General features: G+C 49.0%; 1 protein-coding gene across 1 annotated transcript in view; it reads left to right on the top strand.

The window, feature by feature from the left end:
• LOC129709196 (unconventional myosin-XVIIIb-like) overlaps window positions 1-21,645 on the top strand; it is a 157,749-nt gene that overhangs the window by 107,937 nt on the left and 28,167 nt on the right. Inside the window, exons 33-37 of the mRNA XM_055655387.1 lie at window positions 1,389-1,541; window positions 8,134-8,247; window positions 11,476-11,592; window positions 15,301-15,384; window positions 20,591-20,728. Coding sequence (XP_055511362.1) covers window positions 1,389-1,541; window positions 8,134-8,247; window positions 11,476-11,592; window positions 15,301-15,384; window positions 20,591-20,728 — 606 coding nt within the window. The remainder of the gene's footprint in view (window positions 1-1,388; window positions 1,542-8,133; window positions 8,248-11,475; window positions 11,593-15,300; window positions 15,385-20,590; window positions 20,729-21,645) is intronic.

Raw genomic sequence — 21,645 nt, forward strand, 5'->3', positions numbered from 1 at the left:
AGCCCAAAGAGTATCTAACTCTCTCTTGAAAACATCCAGTGAATTAGCCTCCATTGCCTTCTGTGGCAGAGAATTCAACAGATTCACAACTCTCTGGGTGAAAATGTTTTCCCTCATTCCAGTCCTAAATGGCCTACCCCTTATTCTTAAACTGTGTGACCCCTGGTTCTGGACTCCCCCAAACATCGGGAGCATTTTTCCTGCATCTAGCCTGTCCAATCCCATTAGGATGTACCCTAATATCTCCTAATTATGGCCAGTGGAACAATACGTAGATACATAGAAAATAGGTGCAGAAGGAGGCCATTTGGCCCTTCAAGCCAGCACCGCCATTCATTATGATCGTGGCTGATCATCCGCAATCAGTACCCCGTTCCTGCCTTCTCCCCATATCCCTTGACCCCGCTATCTTTAAGAGCCCTATCTAACTCTCTCTTGAAAGCATCCAGAGAATTGGCCTCCACCGATTCACAACTCTCTGTGAGAAAAAAGTTTTTCCTCACTTCATTCGGCCCGTTCGAGCCAGCGCCGCTATTTAATACGATCATGGCTGATCATCCAGAATCAGTTCCCTGTAAGGGGTAGCCCCATACAGGTGCGCTTTGCCAACTCAGAGCCTGTACCTGCACCAGGTGCATCAACCTCTCTCACTGCACTGCAGTAGAGACACCAGGGCAATCCCTTCACACTCCAAAACAAAGTAGGCCGCTGGATGAGACTCCAGTTCACCATGGGAGAATGTTTTTATCCTTACGTCATGGTATCATGCAGCACGGAAACTAGCCCTACGGCCCAACATGTCCATTCTGACCAACGTGTCCCACCTGCCTACATTTGGCCCATATCCCTCTAAACCTATCCTATCCATGTACCTGTCTAAATGTCTTTTGAATGCTGTTATAAAACCTCCTCAACTACCTCCTCCGGCAGCTCATTCCATTCCTCCACTTCCCTCTGTGTTAAAAGTTGCCCCTCAGATTCCTTTTTAAAAAAAAGATACAGCGTGGTAACAGGCCCTTCGGCCCACCGGGTCCGTGCTAACCTACGATCCCCACGCATTAACACTATCCTACACACACTAGGGACATTTTTGACATTTACACCAAGCCTATTTACCTACAAACCTATACATCTTTGGAATGTGGGATGAAACCGAAGATCTCGGAGAAAACCCATGCAGATCACGGGGAGAACGTGCAAACTCCGTACAGACAGCACCCGTAGTCGGAATCGAACCCGGGTCTCCGGGGCTGTAAGGCAGCAACTCTACCGCTGCGCCACCGTGCCGCCGTTTAGTAATCAGTGCAAAATTTGTATTGGCACACGGTGTGAGATCTGTTTGCAAAATAAAATGATTTGTCGCTTAAAATGCATCTCCTCTGATGCAGATCGGCCATCGGGACTTTGATGTGGAGAAGCGGCTTCGTAGAGACTTGCGGCGCAAGAATGCACTGCTGGTGGATGCGCAACTGCTGCTGGGCACCATGCAGGAGCCGGGCCAGAGCGGCAACAAGCTGGAGCTGGAGAGACTGCAGTTACTGGTGAGTCACAGCCTCAGCCCCAACTACCCCAGCTCTCCCCGTGTGGCCATTAGGAGCTGAGGGAGCAGTGTGGCCAAGGTCTGGAGAAGGGTGTCTTATATATTTTATTTTATTAGAAGTAAGCACAGTCATATGGCACCAAAGTGCCTAATATATATTTTCATAATACATTTTATGTACAACTTCTTTTGTTACATTGAAAAAAGATGAGAATAAGAAAAAGAAGTTAGATAGTAAAGGATAGAAAGATGTGAAATATATAGCGTGTGAAGAAAGAAAACAAGTAAATGAAGAAAGTTGAGAGAGAAAATAGTGAAAAGAAAAGGAGAACATTATTTATAGTCTTGACCAGAGAAGGGTGTCGGCCCGAAACCATGCACATCCCCTCTCTCCAGAGATGCTGCCCGTCCCGCTGAGTTACTCCAGCATCCTGTGTAAACCAGCATCTGCAGTTCCTTCCTACACATGAAACTGAGAACCGGACTGTTTAGTGTAATATGGTATCGTTTAGTTTAGTATAGTATAGCTTTGTGGAGTTCAGTATAGTTTAGTTTAGTTTACTTTAGTGTTTCGTTTAGTTAGCGTTTAGTGTTTAGCTAAGGGCCTGTCCCACTTGCATGCGTTTGCATGCGTTTGGCGCGACCAAACGGAAGCGGAGTTCACGCGAAGTACGTGCGTGACGTCATTTGCGTCATGCTTACCAATCAGCTGGCAGGAGGCGGGCCGACTGAATTTGGGCGTAGCACGGCGTCGGGCACCCAACGTCATCACGCAACGTCATGCGCTAGGCGTACGCCGTCAAGACGCTGCGTACGACCGCAATGCGCTTGCCGTTGGCGCACAAAGATTTTGGGACACTGTCAGATTTTCGGAGCCCCACGCGATGTCGGGACCAGCCCCGCACAACTCTGCGCTTCTTAGCGGGACCGGCCCCGCGTGGCCATACGGTACCCGTACCCCTCAAGCGACCACGAGGTGGCGTAATTTGCGAGCCAAGGTCGCGTAAGTGGGACAGGCCCTTTAGTGTTTAGTGTTTAGTTAAGGCCCTGTCCCACTGTAAGAGGTTATTCAAGAGCTCTCCCGAGTTTAGAAAAAATCAAACTCGTGGTAAGTACGTAGAATGTATGTAGCGGCTACGCCAGAGCTCGTGGACGTCTCGTAGCGACTCGTAACGCTAACGGCAGGTACTCGGGGAAACGCGGTAACTCGTGACGTTTTTTCAGCACTGTGAAAAATGTCCACGAGAGCCCCGAGTACCTACGAGCGGCCATTACCGTAAATTGTCCGAGTTCGAATCAGGGGAAACTCGGGAGAACTCTTGAATTACCTCGTACAGTGGGACAGGCCTTTTAGTATTCAGTTTACTTCAGTGTTTAATTAGTGTCTAGTTCAGACTTTATAGTATTTAGTTTTGTTATTTAGTGTCGCGTTCAGCTCAGTTTGCAGAAACTGCGTGGAAACAGACCCTTCCACTCGCCGGGTCCATGCCGTCTAGACTAGTTCCACCCGACACACACCAGGGGCAATTTACGGAAGCCATTTAACCTGCAAACCTGCACCGTCTTTGGAGTGTAGGGGAGAAACCGGAGCGCCCGGAGAAAGCCCACACGGCCACCGGAAGGGCCTGCAAACTCCGCGCAGACAGGCAGCCGCAGTCAGGAAGGAGCCCGGGGTGCCTGGCGCTGTGAGGCAGCAACTCTACCGCTGCGCCACCACCTGTGGTCTGTGTAATAACTCTCTATGCTACACTGCAAAACAGGGATGTCCAGTTTGAAAAAAAATGAATTGAAGTGTGAATCCAGAATCTATTTAATATCCTATAAACACACATTGCTCATAAATAACGCAGGGAATAAACCATGCTAGGTGGTAATTTGTCAAGCCTAAAGGGGAATGATATAAACATTTGGAACCAGAGCATATATTTTTGAGTGATTATTTAACGCAGAGTAAGGAGAGGGTGAAATTATCTGCATTGATTCCCCTCCATTCTCTTTGCGAGCACATTCAAGACGTCTCCGTGTCCTGCTGAGTGTTCCTCGTGCAAAATCAGCGGCTAATGGAGCTGTTTGAGATTTATCTCCGTGCTACATTCGCCATTGTAATTGAGCAATTTGTCACCTGTTCTGCACGGCAGTGTGACTGACCCGCCCCTGCTCCCGCCCCTGCTCTAGTGATGGGAAGATGTTGTAGGTTCTCATCCTCTACACACTGGACCCACTGATGTCCTCCCGCCCCCCCCCCCCCCCCCACCCCCCCCTCCTTCAGTGCACGGGGCGCCAAACGGGGCACCAAGGCCACTTTGTCTCCTCGAAGAATGAGAGGACCTGTTGTCGTCTGTGAGCTTGTCACATAGTGCTTCCTTTAAGAGCCTGTCCCACCGAGGCGATTTTTATTTTGGGCGACTACAGAGGACCGACGCAAACATTTTCAACATGTTGCAAAATGATCGGTGACTGTGGCTGTCGTAGGTTGTCGTAGGTGTTGTAGGTGAATTCCATTAAAACCAGAACCCTGGCAGTCGCCTAAATAGTCGCCAAAGTGGCACAGGCCCATTCTCATCGTTACCTTTTTTTTTGCGTATCTTTCATCCGCTCTTCTTTAACTCTCTTTGCATCAGGGTCTAGATCTCTCGTTTTCCCTTTTCCCCTGACTAGCCTCGACCCGAAACGGTCGCCCACTCCTTCTCTCCGGAGATGCTGCCCGTCCCGCTGAGTTACTCCAGCTTTTTTTGTGTCCATCATCGGTTTAAACCTGCACCTGCAGTTCCTTCCTGCACATGGAGCCTCTGAGGATGTTTCCACTAGTGGGAGAGTCTACGACCAGAGGGCTCAACCTCAGAATAAAAGTATTATGCCAGTGTGTTATGCTTGGGACCAGAATAATAATAATAATAATAATAATAATTTTATTTATAGCGCACTTTAAAAACAAACATAGCTGCAACAAAGTGCTGTACATCACTAATTATTGACAAAAAAAAGTTAATACACACCAAAAATAACAATCAAAAGAAATAGTAGGAAAAGACATGTAAAATAAAGAAACATCAAAAACACCACAAACAGAAGCAAAGCCTCAGGCATGGTCAAAAGCCAGGGAGTACAAATGTGTTTTAACACTGGATTTGAAGATGGACAGAAGTAAGGACTGTTTCAGTCGGACTGGTAACCTGGCATAAAATGAAGGATAATTTCATTTTGAGTTGTGTGTTTGATGTTTATGACCTGATAAGAAGATATTCTTCCCTCTCATCCATCATCTGGACAGGTACTGCTTATACAAACACTTTCTTTAGACGCTACAAATACAGCGTGGAAACAGGCCCTTCTGCCCACCGAGTCCGTGCCGACCAATGAACCTCCAAAATGCCACTATTGTATCCACCACTAACTGTGCGAGTGGGGTGCCCCAGCGGTGGAGCTGCTGCCTTACAGCGCCAGAGATCCAGGGTTCGATCCTGACCACGGGGGTGCTGCCGCCTCCACAGAGCTTGCACCATCTCCCACGTGACCGCGTGGGATTTTTTCCGGGTGCTCCGGTTTCCTCCCGCACTTTTCAAAGACGTGCAGGTTTGTCGGCGAAATGGCTTCTGTAAATTGTAAATTAGACAATAGACAATAGGTGCAGGAGTAGGCCATTCGGCCCTCCGAGCCAGCACCGCCATTCAATGTGATCATGGCTGATCATCCCCAATCAGTACCCCGTTCCTGCCTTCTCCCCATATCCCCTGACTCCGCTATTTTTAGCCCTATCTAGCTCTCTCTTGAAAGCATCCAGAGAACCGGCCTCCACCGCCCTCTGAGGCAGAGAATTCCACAGACTCACCACTCTCTGTGAGAAAAAGTGTTTCCACATCTCCATTCTAAATGGCTTGCCCCTTATTCTTAAACTGTGTGGCCCCTGGTTCTGGACTCCCCCAACATCGGGAACATGTTTCCTGCCTCTAGCGTGTCCAAGCCCTTAACAATCTTATATGTTTCAATGAGATGCCCTCTCATCCTTGTAAACTCCAGAGTGTACAAGTCCAGCCGCTCCATTCCCTCAGCATATGACAGTCCCGCCATCCCGGGTATTAACCTGGTAAACCTACGCTGCACTCTTGACTCTACCCTGCATATTGTCTCTAGTGTATAGGATAGTACCAGTGGACAGTGTGATCGCTGGTCAGCATAGACCCGGTGGGACGAAGGGCCTGTTTCGAAGTCACACCTTGACAGCTTGTTCCATGCACCCCCCACACTCAGTGTAAACGAGGCGTGCCTCAAACACTTTGTCTCTCTCATCTTACAGCTTTGCCCTCTAGTAATTGATATTTCAAGCCTGGGCAATAAGTTCTGATTGTCAAGAAAACACCAGCCACTATCCTGTGCTCCTGGTTGCCGTAGCAACCAGCAGCCAGCAGAACAATTCTTGTCAGAAGGTAAAATAGTGGAATGAAAATGAAACGGCAGGCACATTATTCAGTGATCTCAATGCACGGCAGCAGTTGATGTCAGGCAAACGCCTCCGTTGCCATGTAGTGAGAACGGAGAGGTTGAGAAGGAGTTTCTTCCCAGAGGCAATTCGGACTGTAAACGCCTACCAGGGACTAACTCTACTGAACGTTTTTCCTTCCATTATTTATTATGTAAAAGAAAATGTGTGTTATGATTGTGTTTATAATTTGTTTGGTTGTTTTGTTGTTTGTCTTTTGCACAAAAGTCCGCGAGCATTGCCACTTTCATTTCACTGCACAATCTCGTACGTGTATGTGACAAATAAACTTGACTTGACTTGATGGGCCAAAGGGTCGCGGACAGATTAGTTTAGTTTAGTTTAAAGATACAGCATGGAAACAGTCCCTTCCATCGGCCCACCGACTCCGCTCCGACCAGCGATCCCCTGCACATTAACACTATCCTACACACAAACTAGGGACAATTTTTTTTAACGTTTATTATACATTTCTACCGAGCCAATTAACCTGCAAACCCGCACGTCTTTGGAGCGTGGGAGGAAATCTAAGATCTTGGAGAAAACCCACGCAGGTCACGGGGAGAACGTACAAACTCTGTACAGACAGCACCCGAGGTCAGGATCAAACCCGGGTCTCTGGCGCTGTGAGGCAGCAACTCTACAGCTGCGCCACCATGCTGCCCAAAATGTCCCTCAATCCCTGGCAGTGATTAATAGCAGTGGTTTATTCAAGGAACTTCAACAGGATTCTAATCTATTACAAAAAAATCTTCAGTCCTTTCTAATTTACGTATGTCTCCAGCTGTCATTTCAGTTTAACCTACAGATATTAGAATGCACGTGATTCATTTTACTCCAGGTTAGTAGGTCAGCACTTCCTGAGGAAGGGCTCCGTTCCAAAATGTCACCTTAGTTAGCTAGTTAGTTTATTATCTAACTAGCTGTGGGCGGCACGGTGGCGCAGCGGTAGAGTTGCTGCCTCACAGCACCAGCGACCCGGGTTCGATCCTGACTACGGGTGCTGCCTGTACGGAGTTTGCACGTTCCCCCACCCCCCCGTGACCCGCGCGGGTTGCCTCCGGGTGCTACGGTTTAACGGTAAGACAGTCGCTCTACTGCTTCGCCACCGTGCTGCCTTTAAGTTGAGTTCAGTTTATTGTCACGTGTACCGAGGTACAGTGAAAAGCTTTTGTGTTGCGTGCTAACCAGTCAGCGGAAAGACAATACGTGATTACAATCGAGCCGTCCACAGTGTACAGATACAGGATAAAGGCTATAAAGCTCACACAATAATAAGCCTAAACCTAAACAAAGGGTTGAAGTGTCCTTGTGCCCCATTTGATGAAAGGAATGTGCAAATTCAGACGTTTAGGTTAGTTTAGTCTGTTATTGTCACCTGGACCAGGGCTGCTGTTGGGTGATTGTCACCTGGACCACCCTACGACTGCCATAGTTGGTCAAGCTAGAGTTGAGGGCGAATTGGACATCCAATCTGGACCACACCCTAGGAAGTCAATGTCACCACCTAAGCTACGACCCTGTCAAGCTGACAACTGGGCGTTGCTAGTGACGTGACGGCCAATCTCTCGTCTCTGGTCTCCTTGCATGAGTCTCACCTCCCCCCCGTGAGAGTTGACAGCGCTGCCCGTACTGCAATCAAGCCTTCCACGGTGGACAGGTACAGGCTAAAGGGAATAACGTTTAGTGCAAGATAAAGTCCAATTGAAGATTGTTCGCACACTGAGCATAATGCTCTGAATGTTACCTCACCGACGTCTTGTACAACTGTAACATGACTTCACAACTTCTTCCTTTGACTGACGAAGGCCAACGTGCCAAAAGCCTTCTTGACCACCCGGTCTACCTGCGACTCCACTGACAGGGATTGCTAAGTAACCCTCTCTCTCTCCCTCTCCCCCCTCCCCCTCTCCCCCTCCCCCCCTCTCCCCCTCCTCCCCCCCCCTCCCCCCCTCTCCCCCTCTCTCCCCCTCTCTCCCCCTCTCTCTCTTTGTCTCTCTCTGTCTCGCTCTGTCTCTCTCTCTCTCTCTCTCTCCCTCTCTCCCTCCCTCTCCCTCTCCTCCTCTCCCTCTCCCCCTCCCTCTCCCTCTCTCCCTCCCTCTCTCTCCCTCACCAGTTGCAGGAGAGTCGGGCTCTGTGTGCGGAGACAGAGAGTGATCACAAATCCACATTGCGGGACGTGGGGGATCTCCAATTCATGCTGGAAGATATTCAGAGGGACAAGAAAACGGTGAGTCCAATCAAAGATAGTCCGAGGTAGACACAAATGCTGTAGAAACTCAGCGGGTGAGGCAGCATCTATGGAGCGAAGGAATAGGTCTCGACCCGAAACGTCACCTATTCCTTCGCTCCATAGATGCTGCCTCACCCGTTGAGTTTCTCCAGCATTTTTGTCCTCCTTCGATTTTTCCAGCATCTGCAGTTCTTTCTTAAAGATAGTCCGCGCATCTCCAATGAGGTAGATAGTAGTTCAGGACCGCTCTCTGGTTGTGGTAGGACGGTTCAGTTGCCTAATAACAGCCTGGAAGAAACTGTCCCTGAAGCTGGAGGTGTGTGCGTTTTCACACTTCTGTACCTCTTGCCTGATGGGAGAGGGGAGAAGAGGGAGTGGCCGGGGTGTGACTGGTCCTCGATGATGCTGCTGGCCTTGCCGAGGCAGCGCGAGGCGTAGATGGAGTCAGTGGAAGGGAGGTTGGTTTGTGCGATGGGTCTGGGCTGCGTCCACAATTGGCTGCGATTTCGTGTGGTCTTGGATGGAGCCGTTCCCAAACCGTGCTGTGATGCATCCCGATAAAACATCTGGCCAGTTCCAGCTGCATGCAGCATGATTGACACCTTCCTCTCCATGTGCTCACAACCGTTCCTTGGCACCTTCATCCGAGCAACATAAAATTAATCTTCATCACTGAAAGAAACACAGTGCTGGAGTAACTGGGCAGCACAGTGGGGCAGCGGTGGTCTGGCTGCCTAGCAGCGCCAGAGACCCAGGTTCGATCCTGGCTACGGGTGCTGTCTGTACGGAGTCTGTACCTTCTCTCCGTGACCTCCGGGAGCTCCGGGTTCCCCTCCCACACCCCAAAGACGAGCAGGTCTGTGGGCCAATAGCCTTCGGGGATAGTGTTATTGCGCGGGGAACGCAGGTCGGCGCGGACACGGTTATTTCCGCGCAGTACGTCTAAACTAAACTCAACCCGGGCAGCAACCTCTGGAGGACATGGATGGGCGACGTCTCGGGTCGGGACCCTCCTTCAGACCCTCCTCCATTCACTGCCCCGGGTTTACAGTCCGTAATCAAATATCGTATCGGCCCATCTGGCTGTGTCATTCGACTGAGCTTCAATGCTCTCCCCGTAAGGGCCTGTCCCACGTGGCGATTTTTTCTGGCGACTGTCGGCATCATTGACTGACGTATCAGGTCACCGAAAAATTCGCAGCGTGACGCGGCGTGAGAACATATCGACGCACGGTGTTTTTTCAAGTGTTGCAACGTTTTTTTTTGTCGCCCCTGGGTTTTGAAATGTCCAAAACCTTGTGGCAACACTGATATGACTCCAGCAGTCGCCAAAAAAAATCAGCCAAGTGGGACAGGCCCTTTATTTTGCAATCATGGATATTAAACCAGTCACACAGCGGTATTTCTCGCATAGTAATTATCACACGTGAAATGAAGCAGTTGGAACCAAAGCTGATTGGCATGCGGGCCGTACATTTATTAACAAGGTTTAGCACAAAGCACCCTCGTATTCTAGACTCTGTGTTTAAATGAGTTGGCCACGTCTTAAAATAGATGCCGGCACTCTGAGGCAAATGAGAGAGAGAGAGGAATCAAAGGCTGGGTTTAATTCCCTCTGCAAGTCAAACCAACCTCATTAACTCCGGCTGGTGAGAATTGACAATCCTTTCTGTAAGACTCGCCGATTTCCATCACGGCTTCCCTTCTTACGTTTAAGAAAGTCAAAGGATTTTAATACCTGGAGGAAAAAAAAAATATCTGAACTAAAGATTGTTTTGTTAAGGGAATGTTTATTTTGGCATCTAATTTTTTTAATATCTGAGTTTCATTACGTGGTCTGTCCAAGTTCTGTACAGGATTAAGGCTGGCAGGCTCAACCAATCCACCATTGTCACTCCCTCCAGACTTGTCAAAGATAGGACCATAGTCTTCTTGCTTATGAAACATAATCCAAAGGATTAGTTAGATCTCAAGCCGGGTGTTGAGCAGCCAGGTTGTTGTCTCTGTTGATGTCAATGTCTGCCAGGGCCCTGACATAGCTCCATTTGGTGGGTGGTAGAGCGGGCACCCAGAGGTGACATGGTCGGCTGTCTAGAAACATGGTCAAGAGTGTTTTATTGTCACATGTCCCAGATAGAACAATGAAAGAACAATGACCCGCTGAGTTACTCCAGCATTATGTGTCTATCTTCTGTGGAAAGACTATGCATAGAAATATAGACAATAGGTGCAGGAGTAGGCCATTCAGCCCTTCCAGCCAGCACCGCCATTCGATATGATCACGGCTGATCATCCAGAATCAGTACTCCGTTCCTGTTTTCTCCCCATATCCCTTGATTCTGTTAGCCCCAAGAGCTGTATCTCTCTTGAACGATTACATGATTACAATCGAGCCATCCAACAGTGTACAGATAAAGTGAATATCGTTTATGGCAAGATGAAGTCTGACGAAAGATAGTTCAAGTTGTCACCAATTAGGTCAATAGTAGGTCAGGACCGCTGAGTTTCACTGCCATCCTGTTTAGTTTCACTGTTTGTATCCACTTGTCATCGCATTTTCCACAGCCAACAATGGACCATTGTGGGCTCCATCCTTCCTTGATTGGAAAGTTGGCGACTTTGATTTGTTCTTTTCATACCTTTGACACCAGCCAGCGCTCAATATCAACACTGACGTAACCCAGCGTGAAAAATTAACGAATTATGATCATGGTCAAAAATGGATCTGTCCTTGATTTGATCAGTAGCGTACATTTTCAATAGCGGGGAGGACTCCACCATTGATCGCGAGGGTCTGAGATACAGGGAGAGGTTGAGCTGGCTGGGATTCAGGAGCTCAGGAGGATGAGGGCTGATCTTATAGAGTTGTCCAAAATCACGAGAGGAATAGATCGGGTGGATGCACAGAGTCTCTTGCCCAGAGTTGGGGAATCAAGGACCAGAGGACAAAGGGTTAAGGTGAGGGAGGGGAAAAGTTAATAGGAATCTGAGGGGTAACTTTTTCACACAGAGGGTGGTGGGTGTATGGAACGAGCTGCTGGAGGAGGTGGTTGAGGCTGGGACTATTGCAACGTTTAAGAAACATTTAGACAGGTCAATGGATAGAACAGGTTTAGACCAAACGCAGGCAGGTGTAGATGTGACATTGTTGGCCAGTGTGGGCAAGTTGGGCCGAAGGGCCTGTTTCCACACTGTGACACTCTATGACTCTCTGTTTGATGGTAGGTGGATGAACAGCTGTACCAGTTGGAACGTGAGAAGTCTGATCTGCTTCGACGTCTCGAAGAAGACCAGGAGGACCTGAATGAGCTGATGAAGAAACACAAGGACCTCATAGCTCAGGTACCCAGTTGGCGGTGTCTATTCACGTTGCCCATTTGACCCCTCTCACTCACTCCTTCATACAGTCAGGCAGAGGCCACTCATTTTATTTGTCAACTAGCACCTGCACATCCTTGTACAGTATCTCCTTGAGAGAGTATCAGCTGTCATCTCCCGTCTCAAACTGAATATGCCCACGCAATCCACAAACCACCACAAAGCACGTTGACGCAGCGGTAGAGTAGCTGCCTCACAGCGCCAGAGACCCGGGTTCGATCCTGACTACGGGCGCTGTCAGTACGGAGCTTGTACCTTCTTCCCGTGACCTGTGTGTGGGTTTTCTCTGGGTGCTCCTGTTTCCTCCCACACTCCAAAGACGTACAGGTTTGCAGGTTAATAGGTTTGGTAAAAGTATAAATTGTCCCTAGAGCGCGTACGACAGCGTTAGTGTTCGGGGATCACTGGCTGCCACGGACTCGGTGGGCCGAAGGGCCTGTTTCCGCACCATATCTCTGAAACTAAACTAAACTAATCCAACATTAGACTGCAAACCTGCACGTCTTTGGATTGTGGAAGGAATCGGGGAGCACCCGGCTGAACACGGACTCGGTAGAAATTAGGTGCAGGAGTAGGCCATTCGGCCCTTCGAGCCTGCACCGACATTCCATATGATCATGGCTGATCATCCAACTCAGTATCCCGTACCTGCCTTCTCTCCATACCCCCTGATCCCCTTAGCCACAAGGGCCACATCTAACTCCCTCTTAAATATAGCCAATGAACTGGCCTCAACTACTTTCTGTGGCAGAGTGTTCCAGAGATTCACCACTCTCTGTGTGAAAAAAAGTTCTTCTCATCTTGGTTTTAAAGGATTTCCCCTTTATCCTTAAGCTGTGACCCCTTGTCCTGGACTTCCCTAACATCGGGAACAATCTTCTCATCTCAACCCTTAAGAATTTTGTAAGTTTCTATAAGATCCCCTCTCAATCTTCTAAACTCTAGAGAGTATAAACCAAGTCTATCCAGTCTTTCTTCATAAGACAGTCCTGACATCCCAGGAATCAGTCTGGTGAACCGTCTCTGCACTCCCTCTACGGCAATAATGTCCTTCCTCAGATTTGGAGACACAACGCACAAACTCCACACAGACAGCAGTCGTAGTCAGGATCGAACCCGGGTCTCTGACGCTGTAAGGCAGCAACTCTAACCCTACGCCACTGTGCTACTGCGCGGGATACTTTGTATCCTTGTTAGCACCCTTTACTTGGTGACTCTTTGCATACCTTGGGCACGCAAGACATAGAATCTCACGGTGACTGGTTACACGAGACAATAAGATTGTAAGTAAGTAAACAAAAATGCTGGAGAAACTCAGCGAGTGCAGCAGCATCTATGGGGCGAAGGAAATGGGCAACGTTTTATGGCCGAAACCCTTCTTCAGACTGATGTAGGGTGGGGGGGGAGGCGGGAAAAAGAAAGGAAGAGGAGGAGCCAGAAGGCTGAGGGAAAGCTGAGCAGGGGAGGAGACAGCAAGGGCTACCGGAAATTGGAGAATTCAATGTTTATGCCGCTAGGGTGCAGACTGCCCAAGCGGAATATGAGGTGCTGCTCCACCAATTTTCCCGTGGTCCTAACTCTGGCCATGGAGGAAGCCCAGGACAGAGAGGTCGGATGCAGAATGGGAGGGGGAGTCGAAATGCTGAGCCACCGGGAGCTCAGGTTGGTTATTGCGGACTGAGCGGAGGTGTTGGGCGAAACGATCGCCGAGCCTGCGCTTGGTCTCACCGATGTAGAGCAGCTGACACCTCGAGCAGCGGATGCAATAGATGAGGTTGGAGGAGGTGCAGGTGAACCTCTGCCGCACCTGGAACGACTTAACGACTGGTTGTTTGCCACCTTCTTCATTAGGTGAAGCAATTCGTCAAGCAGGTATGGTGACACAGCACTGACTGTGGTGAACAGGGCGAGATCCTGCGGAGTTTTTGCTTGTGTTTGCTGTGTGCAATCTGGAAATTTATCCTGCCTAAAAGACTTCCTCTTTTAAACCTGAATGCAATGCAATCCGGGGCGAAGAAACCAATAATTCGCTCTCTGTTGGGACGGTCGTAAAAGAATACACAAGCACTACAAATATTTGTTCCCATAAACTAACACACAACTGTGGCTTCAGGCGTATTGTCCTTCGATAATGCGATTTCTTTAAGTGTTTGTTTCGATCAATAAGGAGATACAGCGGTCAAATGATCAGACTAGTCGTGTGGAAACTTCAGCCAGCAATCGTTAAAGCGTGAAACACGAAAACAGTTGTGGCAACTGTGGAAGATTAAATCCAGTTAACAATCTCTAATCTTGACAGTGTGTAAGAAGGAACTGCAGATGCTGTTTAAACCATTTTACTCTTAACAGAATCGGCCAATAAATTAAAGTCTGGATTAGTGGCGGCACGGTGGCGCAGCGGTAGAGTTGCTGCCGTCCAGCGCGGTTCCATCCTGACCACGGGCACTGTCTGCACACAGTTTGCACGTTCTCCCTGTGACCTGCGTGGGTTTTCTCCGGGCGCTCCGGTTTCCTCCCACACTCCAAAAACGTACAGGGTTTGTAGGTCAACCCACCCCCTCCATGACACACCGATCAACCTGAGGAGCACCTTCAGCAACAGACTGGTCCCACCAAGATGCAGCACAGAACGCCACAGGAGATCCTTCTTCCCTGTGGCTATCAAACTGTACAACTTCTCCCCCTCTGGGTCATGGGGTAGACTGTCTCCCCCCCCCCCCCCCCACCGTCCCGTCTCCCCCCCCGCCCCAATCTTTGCACATCCCCAATCCTAGACTCTCCACTCATCACTTCAATTTCATATTCCATGTATCTTGTTGTGTTTTATTTTGGCAAGTCAATTTCCTTCCTGGGTTAATTAAGGTCCCGTCGGATCGTATCATATCGTTAATTGGCTTTGATAATTTGGCTTTGTTAATTGCCTTACTCATCAAAAATCTGTCAACCTGCACCTTAAAAATCCCTAATGACTTGGCCTCAGCGGCCGTCTGCGGCAATGAGTTCCACCCGTGACATTTAAACACTTCATGTTCACAGTTTAGTTCAGAGACACAGCACGGAAACAGGCCCTTCGGCCCACCGAGTCCGCACCGACCAGCGATCCCCGCACACTAACACTATCCTACACTATTTACACATACACCAAGCCAATTAACCTACAAACCTGTACGCCTTTGGAGTGTGGGAGGAAACCTAAGATATTGGAGAAAACCCACGCAGGTCACGGGGAGAACGTGCAAACTCCGTGCAGACAGCACCCGTAGTCGGGATCGAACCTGGGCCACCAGAGCTGCAAGGGCTGTAATGCCCCTGTCCCACTTAGGAAACCTGAACGGAAACCTCTGGAGACTTTGTGCCCCTCCCAAGGTTTCCGTGCGGTCCCCGGAGGTTTTTGTCAGTCTCCCTACCTGTTTCCACTACCTGCAACCTCCAGCAACCACCTGCAACCTCCGGGAACCGCACGGAAACCTTGGGCGGGGCGCAAAGTCTCCAGAGGTTTCCGTTCAGGTTTCCTAAGTGGGACAGGGGCATTAGGCAGCAACTCTACCGCTGCGCCACCTTGTACTGCCACTTTTACACAAACTTTTTAAAAATTAATTGTGTTCTAACTTTGTCTTTATTATTTTTGTTTGACTTACCGAGTCTTTTCTCTTTCTCCCGATCCGTGGGCAGTCGTCCAGTGACATTGCTCAGATACAAGAGTTGCAGACTCAGTTGAAGGAAGTCGTAAACGAGAAGCAGAACCTTGGAGAGAAGGTACGTGACTTCAACTGTGACTTCACTCGTAATTTCACTGGCAGTAGGAGAAGAATTAGGCCATTCGGCCCATCAGGTCTACGCCGCCATTCAATCATATCCGATCTACCTCTCCCTCCTAACCCCATTCTCCTGCCTTCTCCCCGTAACCCCTGACACCCGTACTGATCCACAATCTATCTAGCTCTGCCTCAGATATATCCATTTACACAGCCGTCTGTGACAATGAATTCCACAGATTCACCACCCTCCGACTAAAGAAATTCCTCCTCATCTCCTTCCTAAAATTCCTTTAATCTCCTCATCTCCTTTAATTCTGAGGTTATGACCTCTGGTCCGAGACTCTCCCACTCGTGGAAACACCCTCTCCACATCCACTCTCTACGACTCCATGACTCTAATTGACATTGCAAAGTCATGCAGTGATGGCATAGATGTGGTAGACAGTCACAATCTTTTATCCTGGGATGGAAATACAAGGGGGCTTAGCTGTAAGGTGAGAGGGGCAAAGTTTAAAGGAGATGAACGGGCCAAGCTTTTTTTACACAGTGGGTGACTAGGTGACTAGAACGCGCTGCCGGGGGTGGTGGCATTAAAGAGACTTGTAGACAGGTACATGGATATACAGAGAAAGGAGGGAAATTGACCGGCAAAGGAGATTAGTTTAACTTGGCATCATGTACAGCACAAACATTGTGGGCCGAAGGGCCTGTCCTGTGCTGTGCTGTCTTTAGTCAGAGGGTGGTGAATCTGTGGAATTCTTTGCCACAGAAGGCTGTGGAGGCCAAGTCAGATGATATTTTTAAGGCAGGGATTGATAGATTCTTCATTAGTATGGGTTGCAGAAGTTATGGGGAGAAGGCAGGAGAATGGGGTTAGGAGGGAGAGATATATCAACCTTGATTGATTGGCGGAGTAGACTTGATGGGCCGAATGGCCTAATTTTACTCCTATTCTTTATGACCTTCTGTTCTATGTTCTCGGGTAGTGAATCCTTAAAGCGATTGCCTAAATCGTGCCATGTCAACAAACAATCTGTGTGGTTTCGTTTAGAGATACTATCCAGGACCTTTGGCCCACCAAGTCCGCACCTTCTTCCTGCGTGTGTGGCGTGCACAGCCTAAAGTTGTAGATCAAGGGTAGACATCCAGGCCAGGACAGCATCAGTTACTGGGTGGATGGGCTTTAGATGCCCCCAGGGAAAAGCCTCAGTGAGCAGTCATTCACGGTGTGTGGGGTGGTCTGGTCTGGATGTCCACAGTTGCAAGCAGGGGCTGTCTGTCATCCCCCACTTGTGCAGGTGATGGGGTGTTCTTGCATGGAGGGTGTGGATTCTGTTCAGGGTCAACGGCCTGTCCCACTTTCACGACTAATTCACAACCTTTTTTACTCGTGGACATTTTTCATCAGGCTAGAAAAACGCCCCGACCTGCTTGATGCCACGAGTACCTACGGCGCATCACGGCCTGCTACGACCTACCTACGGCCTCGTGACGACCATGCTGCCAGTATGAGTCAAGGGCAAACTCGGCAGAGGTCGTGAATTAGGTCGTGAAAGTGGGACAGGCCCTTTAGCCATTGCTTGCGATGGAGGTCGTAGGTAGAACCATATAACAATTACAGCACGGAAACAGGCCATCTCGGCCCTACAAGTCCGTGCCGAACAACTTTTTTCCCTTAGTCCCACCTGCCTGCACTCATACCATAACCCTCCATTCCCTTCTCATCCATATGCCTATCCAATTTATTTTTAAATGATACCAACGAACCTGCCTCCACCACTTCCACTGGGAGCTCATTCCACACCGCTACCACTCTCTGAGTAAAGAAGTTCCCCCTCATGTTACCCCTAAACTTCTGTCCCTTAAATCTGAAGTCATGTCCTCTTGTTTGAATCTTCCCTATTCTCAAAGGGAAAAGCTGATCCACATCAACTCTGTCTATCCCTCTCATTATTTTAAAGACCTCTATCAAGTCCCCCCTTAACCTTCTGCGCTCCAGAGAATAAAGACCTAACTTATTCAACCTATCTCTGTAACTTAGTTGTTGAACGTACAAACTCCGCACAGACAGTGCCTGTGGCCAGGATGGAACCCGGGTCTCTGGCGCCGTGAGGCAGCAACACTCCCGCTGCGCCACCGTGCCGTCCACTGCTTTATTCATTCTGTGATGAATCTCAAACATCCGAAGAAAATCCACCTTCTACTCTCTGTAAAAGCTGGGATATACCACACCCAAACCTTTGATCTGTCTGAAAATGACAAAAATAGTTATTGCAGAATGAACATTAAAATTAAGCTCTTGCCTTTTCATCGTTTGATGGTCCTTTCCAAGCAATCACCTGATTCCGACATCTTTTGTTGTAAGTTTTGTTCCCTCAGTTGCAGAATATTCCTTTGATCACCCAGTTCCAATTCTCAAAGGCGGCAGAATTCTCTTCTCTTCTGAAACTTGACTTAATCATGTCACAGAGAGTCATGGAGTGATACAGCGTGGAAATAGGCCCTTCGGCCCAACTTGCCCACACCGACCAACAATGTCCCAGCTATACTAGTCCCACCTGCCTGCGTTTGATCCACATCCCTCCAAACCTGTCCTATCCATGTACCTGTCTAACTGTTTCTTAAACGTTGGGATAGACCCAGCCTCAACTACCTCCTCCGGCAGCTCATTCCATACACCCATCACCCTCTGTGTGAAAAACCCCCCTCAGATTCCTATTAAATCTTTTCCCCTTCACCTTAAATCTATGTCCTCTGGTCCTAGATTCACCAACTTTAGTTTAGTTTAGTTTAGAGATACAGCGCGGAAACAGGCCCTTCGGCCCGTCGAGTCCGCGCTGTCCAGCGATCCCCGCACATTAATGCTATCCTACACACACTAGGGACAATTTACACTTATAACAAGCCAATTAACCCACAAACCTGTATGTCTTTGGTCTTTTCACTGTACCTCGGTACACCTGACAATAAACTAAACTAAATAATGGGTCGGGCAGAACCTCTGAAGACTTCTGAAACGTCTCCTAGCCATTCCATCCACAGATGCTGCCTGACCCTCTTGCTTCACAATTCTGTGCAATTCTCTGCCTCAGAAGGCAGCAGAGGCCAATTCTCTGGATGCTTTCATGAGAGAGTTGGATAGAGCTCTTAAAGATAGCGGAGTCAAGGGATATGGGGAGATGGCAGGAACGGGGTACTGATTGTGGATGATCAGCCATGATCACATTGAATGGCGGTGCTGGCTCGAAGGGCCGAATGGCCTCCTCCTGCACCTATTGTCTATTGCAGGGGCCCCTAACCTGTTTCGTCCCGTTTACCCCCCCGGCAACTTTAATAGCACGTAACAATGTTATTTCACTTATTAATGAGCAAGTAATGATGAACAGATACCAGTATACCAGAACCAAACACAGTCATTCAATGAGAACAAAAATATGTATAAATCCAGAATCAACAAATTTAACCCCTGGGTTGGCAACATTTACCCCCCTGGGGGTACATTTACCCCAGGTTGGGAACCTTTTGTCTATTGTCTATTGTTAGTGTACTTCAGCATTTTGTGTCTGGCTCAAGGTTCTTTGATCACCGGCTTCACCCTCCTGTCCGTATCCCTTCATCCCTGACTGCATCCCCAAAGGAAATCCTTGGCGTCTCTTAGCTTTGAATACATTCAGTGATTTTTTACATCGACAGCTCTCTGAAGTGAAGTGTATCAAAGATTCACAAGCCTCCGAGAGCAATAATTCCCGAGCGTCACTCCCGTAATTGCGTAGTTGTGAAGCCCAGAGTCCTGGGTCGGTTTGCTTCACACTTTTCGCAGGGTGTTCTATCACCTTCTACACATTCACCCACACACGGTGGCGCAGCGGTAGAGTTGCTGCCTCACAGCGCCAGAGACCCGGGTTCGATCCTGACAACGGGTGCTGTCTGTACGGAGTTTGCACGTTCCCTCCCGTGACCCGCGTGGGTTTTCTCCGGGTGCTCCGGTTTAAAGTAAGGCAGTAACTCTAGACTGTGCCAGCGTGCTGCCCTTAAGTTTTTCCATGCCAGTGGGCCACATGAGTGGCAAGGGTGGGGGATACATTTGTGACATTTGAACAATGTATGGAAACAGTATTGAATATTTTGTATAGCCTCCGAAAATGTCGGATGAATTTTTTGCACGGTTCATGTATTTTGTATATTTATTTCCTGAATAAAGTCTATTTTGAAATTTAAAAAAAAAATACACTCAGCTCACGGAGTCTATGATCCGCTTGTAGAATTGCAGCAGGCAGTCCACGTGACAAAAACAGGAAGGCAGATGATTATCTGAATGGTGTTGAGTTGGGAAAAGGAGAAGCACAACGGGATCTGGGGGTCCTTGGTCATCAGTCACTGATAGTAAGCATGCAGGTACAGCAGGTAGTGAAGAAAGCGAATGGCATGTTGGCCTTTATAACACGAGGAGTTGAGGAGAGGAGCAAAGAGGTCCTTCTGCAGTTGTACAGAGCCCTAGTGAGACCACACCTGGAGTATTGTGTGCAGTTTTGGTCTCCAAATTTGAGGCAGGACATTCTTGCTATTGAGGGAGTGCAGCGTAGATTCACAAGGTTAATTCCCGGGATGGCGGGACTGTCATATGCTGATAGAATGGAGCGGCTGGGCTTGTACACTCTGGAATTTAGAAGGTTGAGAGGGGATCTTATTGAAACATATAAGATTATTAAGGGTTTGGACACGCTAGAGGCAGGAAACATGTTCCCGATGTTGGGGGTGTCCAGAACCAGGGGCCACAGTTTAAGAATAAGGGGTAAGCTATTTAGAACGGAGATGAGGAAAAACTTTTTCACCCAGAGAGTTGTGAATCTGTGGAATTCTCTGCCTCAGAAGGCAGTGGTGGCCAATTCTCTGGATGCTTTCAAGAGAGAGTTAGATAGAGCTCCTATTGTACACACATTAGGGACAATTTACTATTTACAACCAAGCCAATTAACCTACAAACCTGGACATCTATGGAGTGTGGGATGAAACCGAAAGATCTCGGAGAAAGCCCACGCAGGTCACGGGGAGAAAGTACAAACTCCGTACAGACAAGCAGGATCGAACCCGGGACTCCAGCGCCATGAGGCAGCAACTCCACCGTGCTGCCCAAGTCACGCGATCCCGTTTCCTGTTTCCGCCGTTGAGGTTCGCTGCAGTAATTGTTCTTTCCCAATATGTAGTTGCAGGTGGCGCAGAGCAGGATCGATTACATGGAGAACTCGATGGTGGAGCGGGGGATTGTCAGCCAGCAAGAAGCGATCATCTGCGATCTGGAGAACAAGCTCGAGTTCCAGAGATCGCAACTGAAGAGATTTGAGGTGAACCGCGTCGTTTCCTTAGACGTTTAGACCCGACAGAGCGGAAACAGGCCCCTCCTGCCCGCCAAGACCGCGCCGACCGGCGATCACTCCCCTACACACCAACGCCATCCTACACACACTGGGGGCAATTTACAATGATGCCAAGCCAAATAACCTACAAACCTGTAGATCAGCTGACATCTAGAGCAGCGGATGCAGATGTCAGCTGATCTACATCGGTGAGACTAAGCGGAGGTTGGGCGATCGTTTCGCCGAACACCTCCGCTCGGTCCGCAAGAACCTACCTGACTTCCCGGTGGCTCAGCACTTCAACTCCCCCTCCCATTCCCAATCCGACCTCTCTGTCCTGGGTCTCCTCCATGGCCAGAATGCGCAACACCGGAAATTGGAGGAACAGCACCTCATATTCCGCTTGGGGAGTCTGCATCCTGCAGGCATGAACATTGAATTCTCCCAATTTTGTTAGCCCTTGCTGTCTCCTCCCATTCCTCAGCCCTCGAGCTGTCTCCTCCCGTCCTCCTTTTTCTTTCCTTTTTCCCCGCCACCCCACCCCCTATCAGTCTGAAGAAGGGTTTCGGCCCGAAACGTTGCCTATTTCCTTCGCTCCATAGATGCTGCTGCACCCGCTGAGTTTCTCCAGCATATTTGTGTTACCTTCGATTTTCCAGCATCTGCAGTTCCTTCTTGAACACAACCTACAAACCTGTACGTCTTTGCAATGTGGGAGGAAACCGGAAAAAACCCACGCAGGTCACCGGGAGAATTGCAAACTCCGTACGGACAGCACTCGAGGTCAGGATCGAACCCGGGTCTCTGGCGCCGTGAGGCAGCAACTCTACCGCTGCGCCACCGTGCCACTCTTCCATTGCGATACCTCTCCCAATGTTTTCAGCTGCTGTTTTCCCAGCTGACCA

This window comes from Leucoraja erinacea, chromosome 25 (assembly GCF_028641065.1).
Source record: "Leucoraja erinacea ecotype New England chromosome 25, Leri_hhj_1, whole genome shotgun sequence".
NCBI classification, from domain to species: Eukaryota; Metazoa; Chordata; class Chondrichthyes; order Rajiformes; family Rajidae; genus Leucoraja; species Leucoraja erinaceus.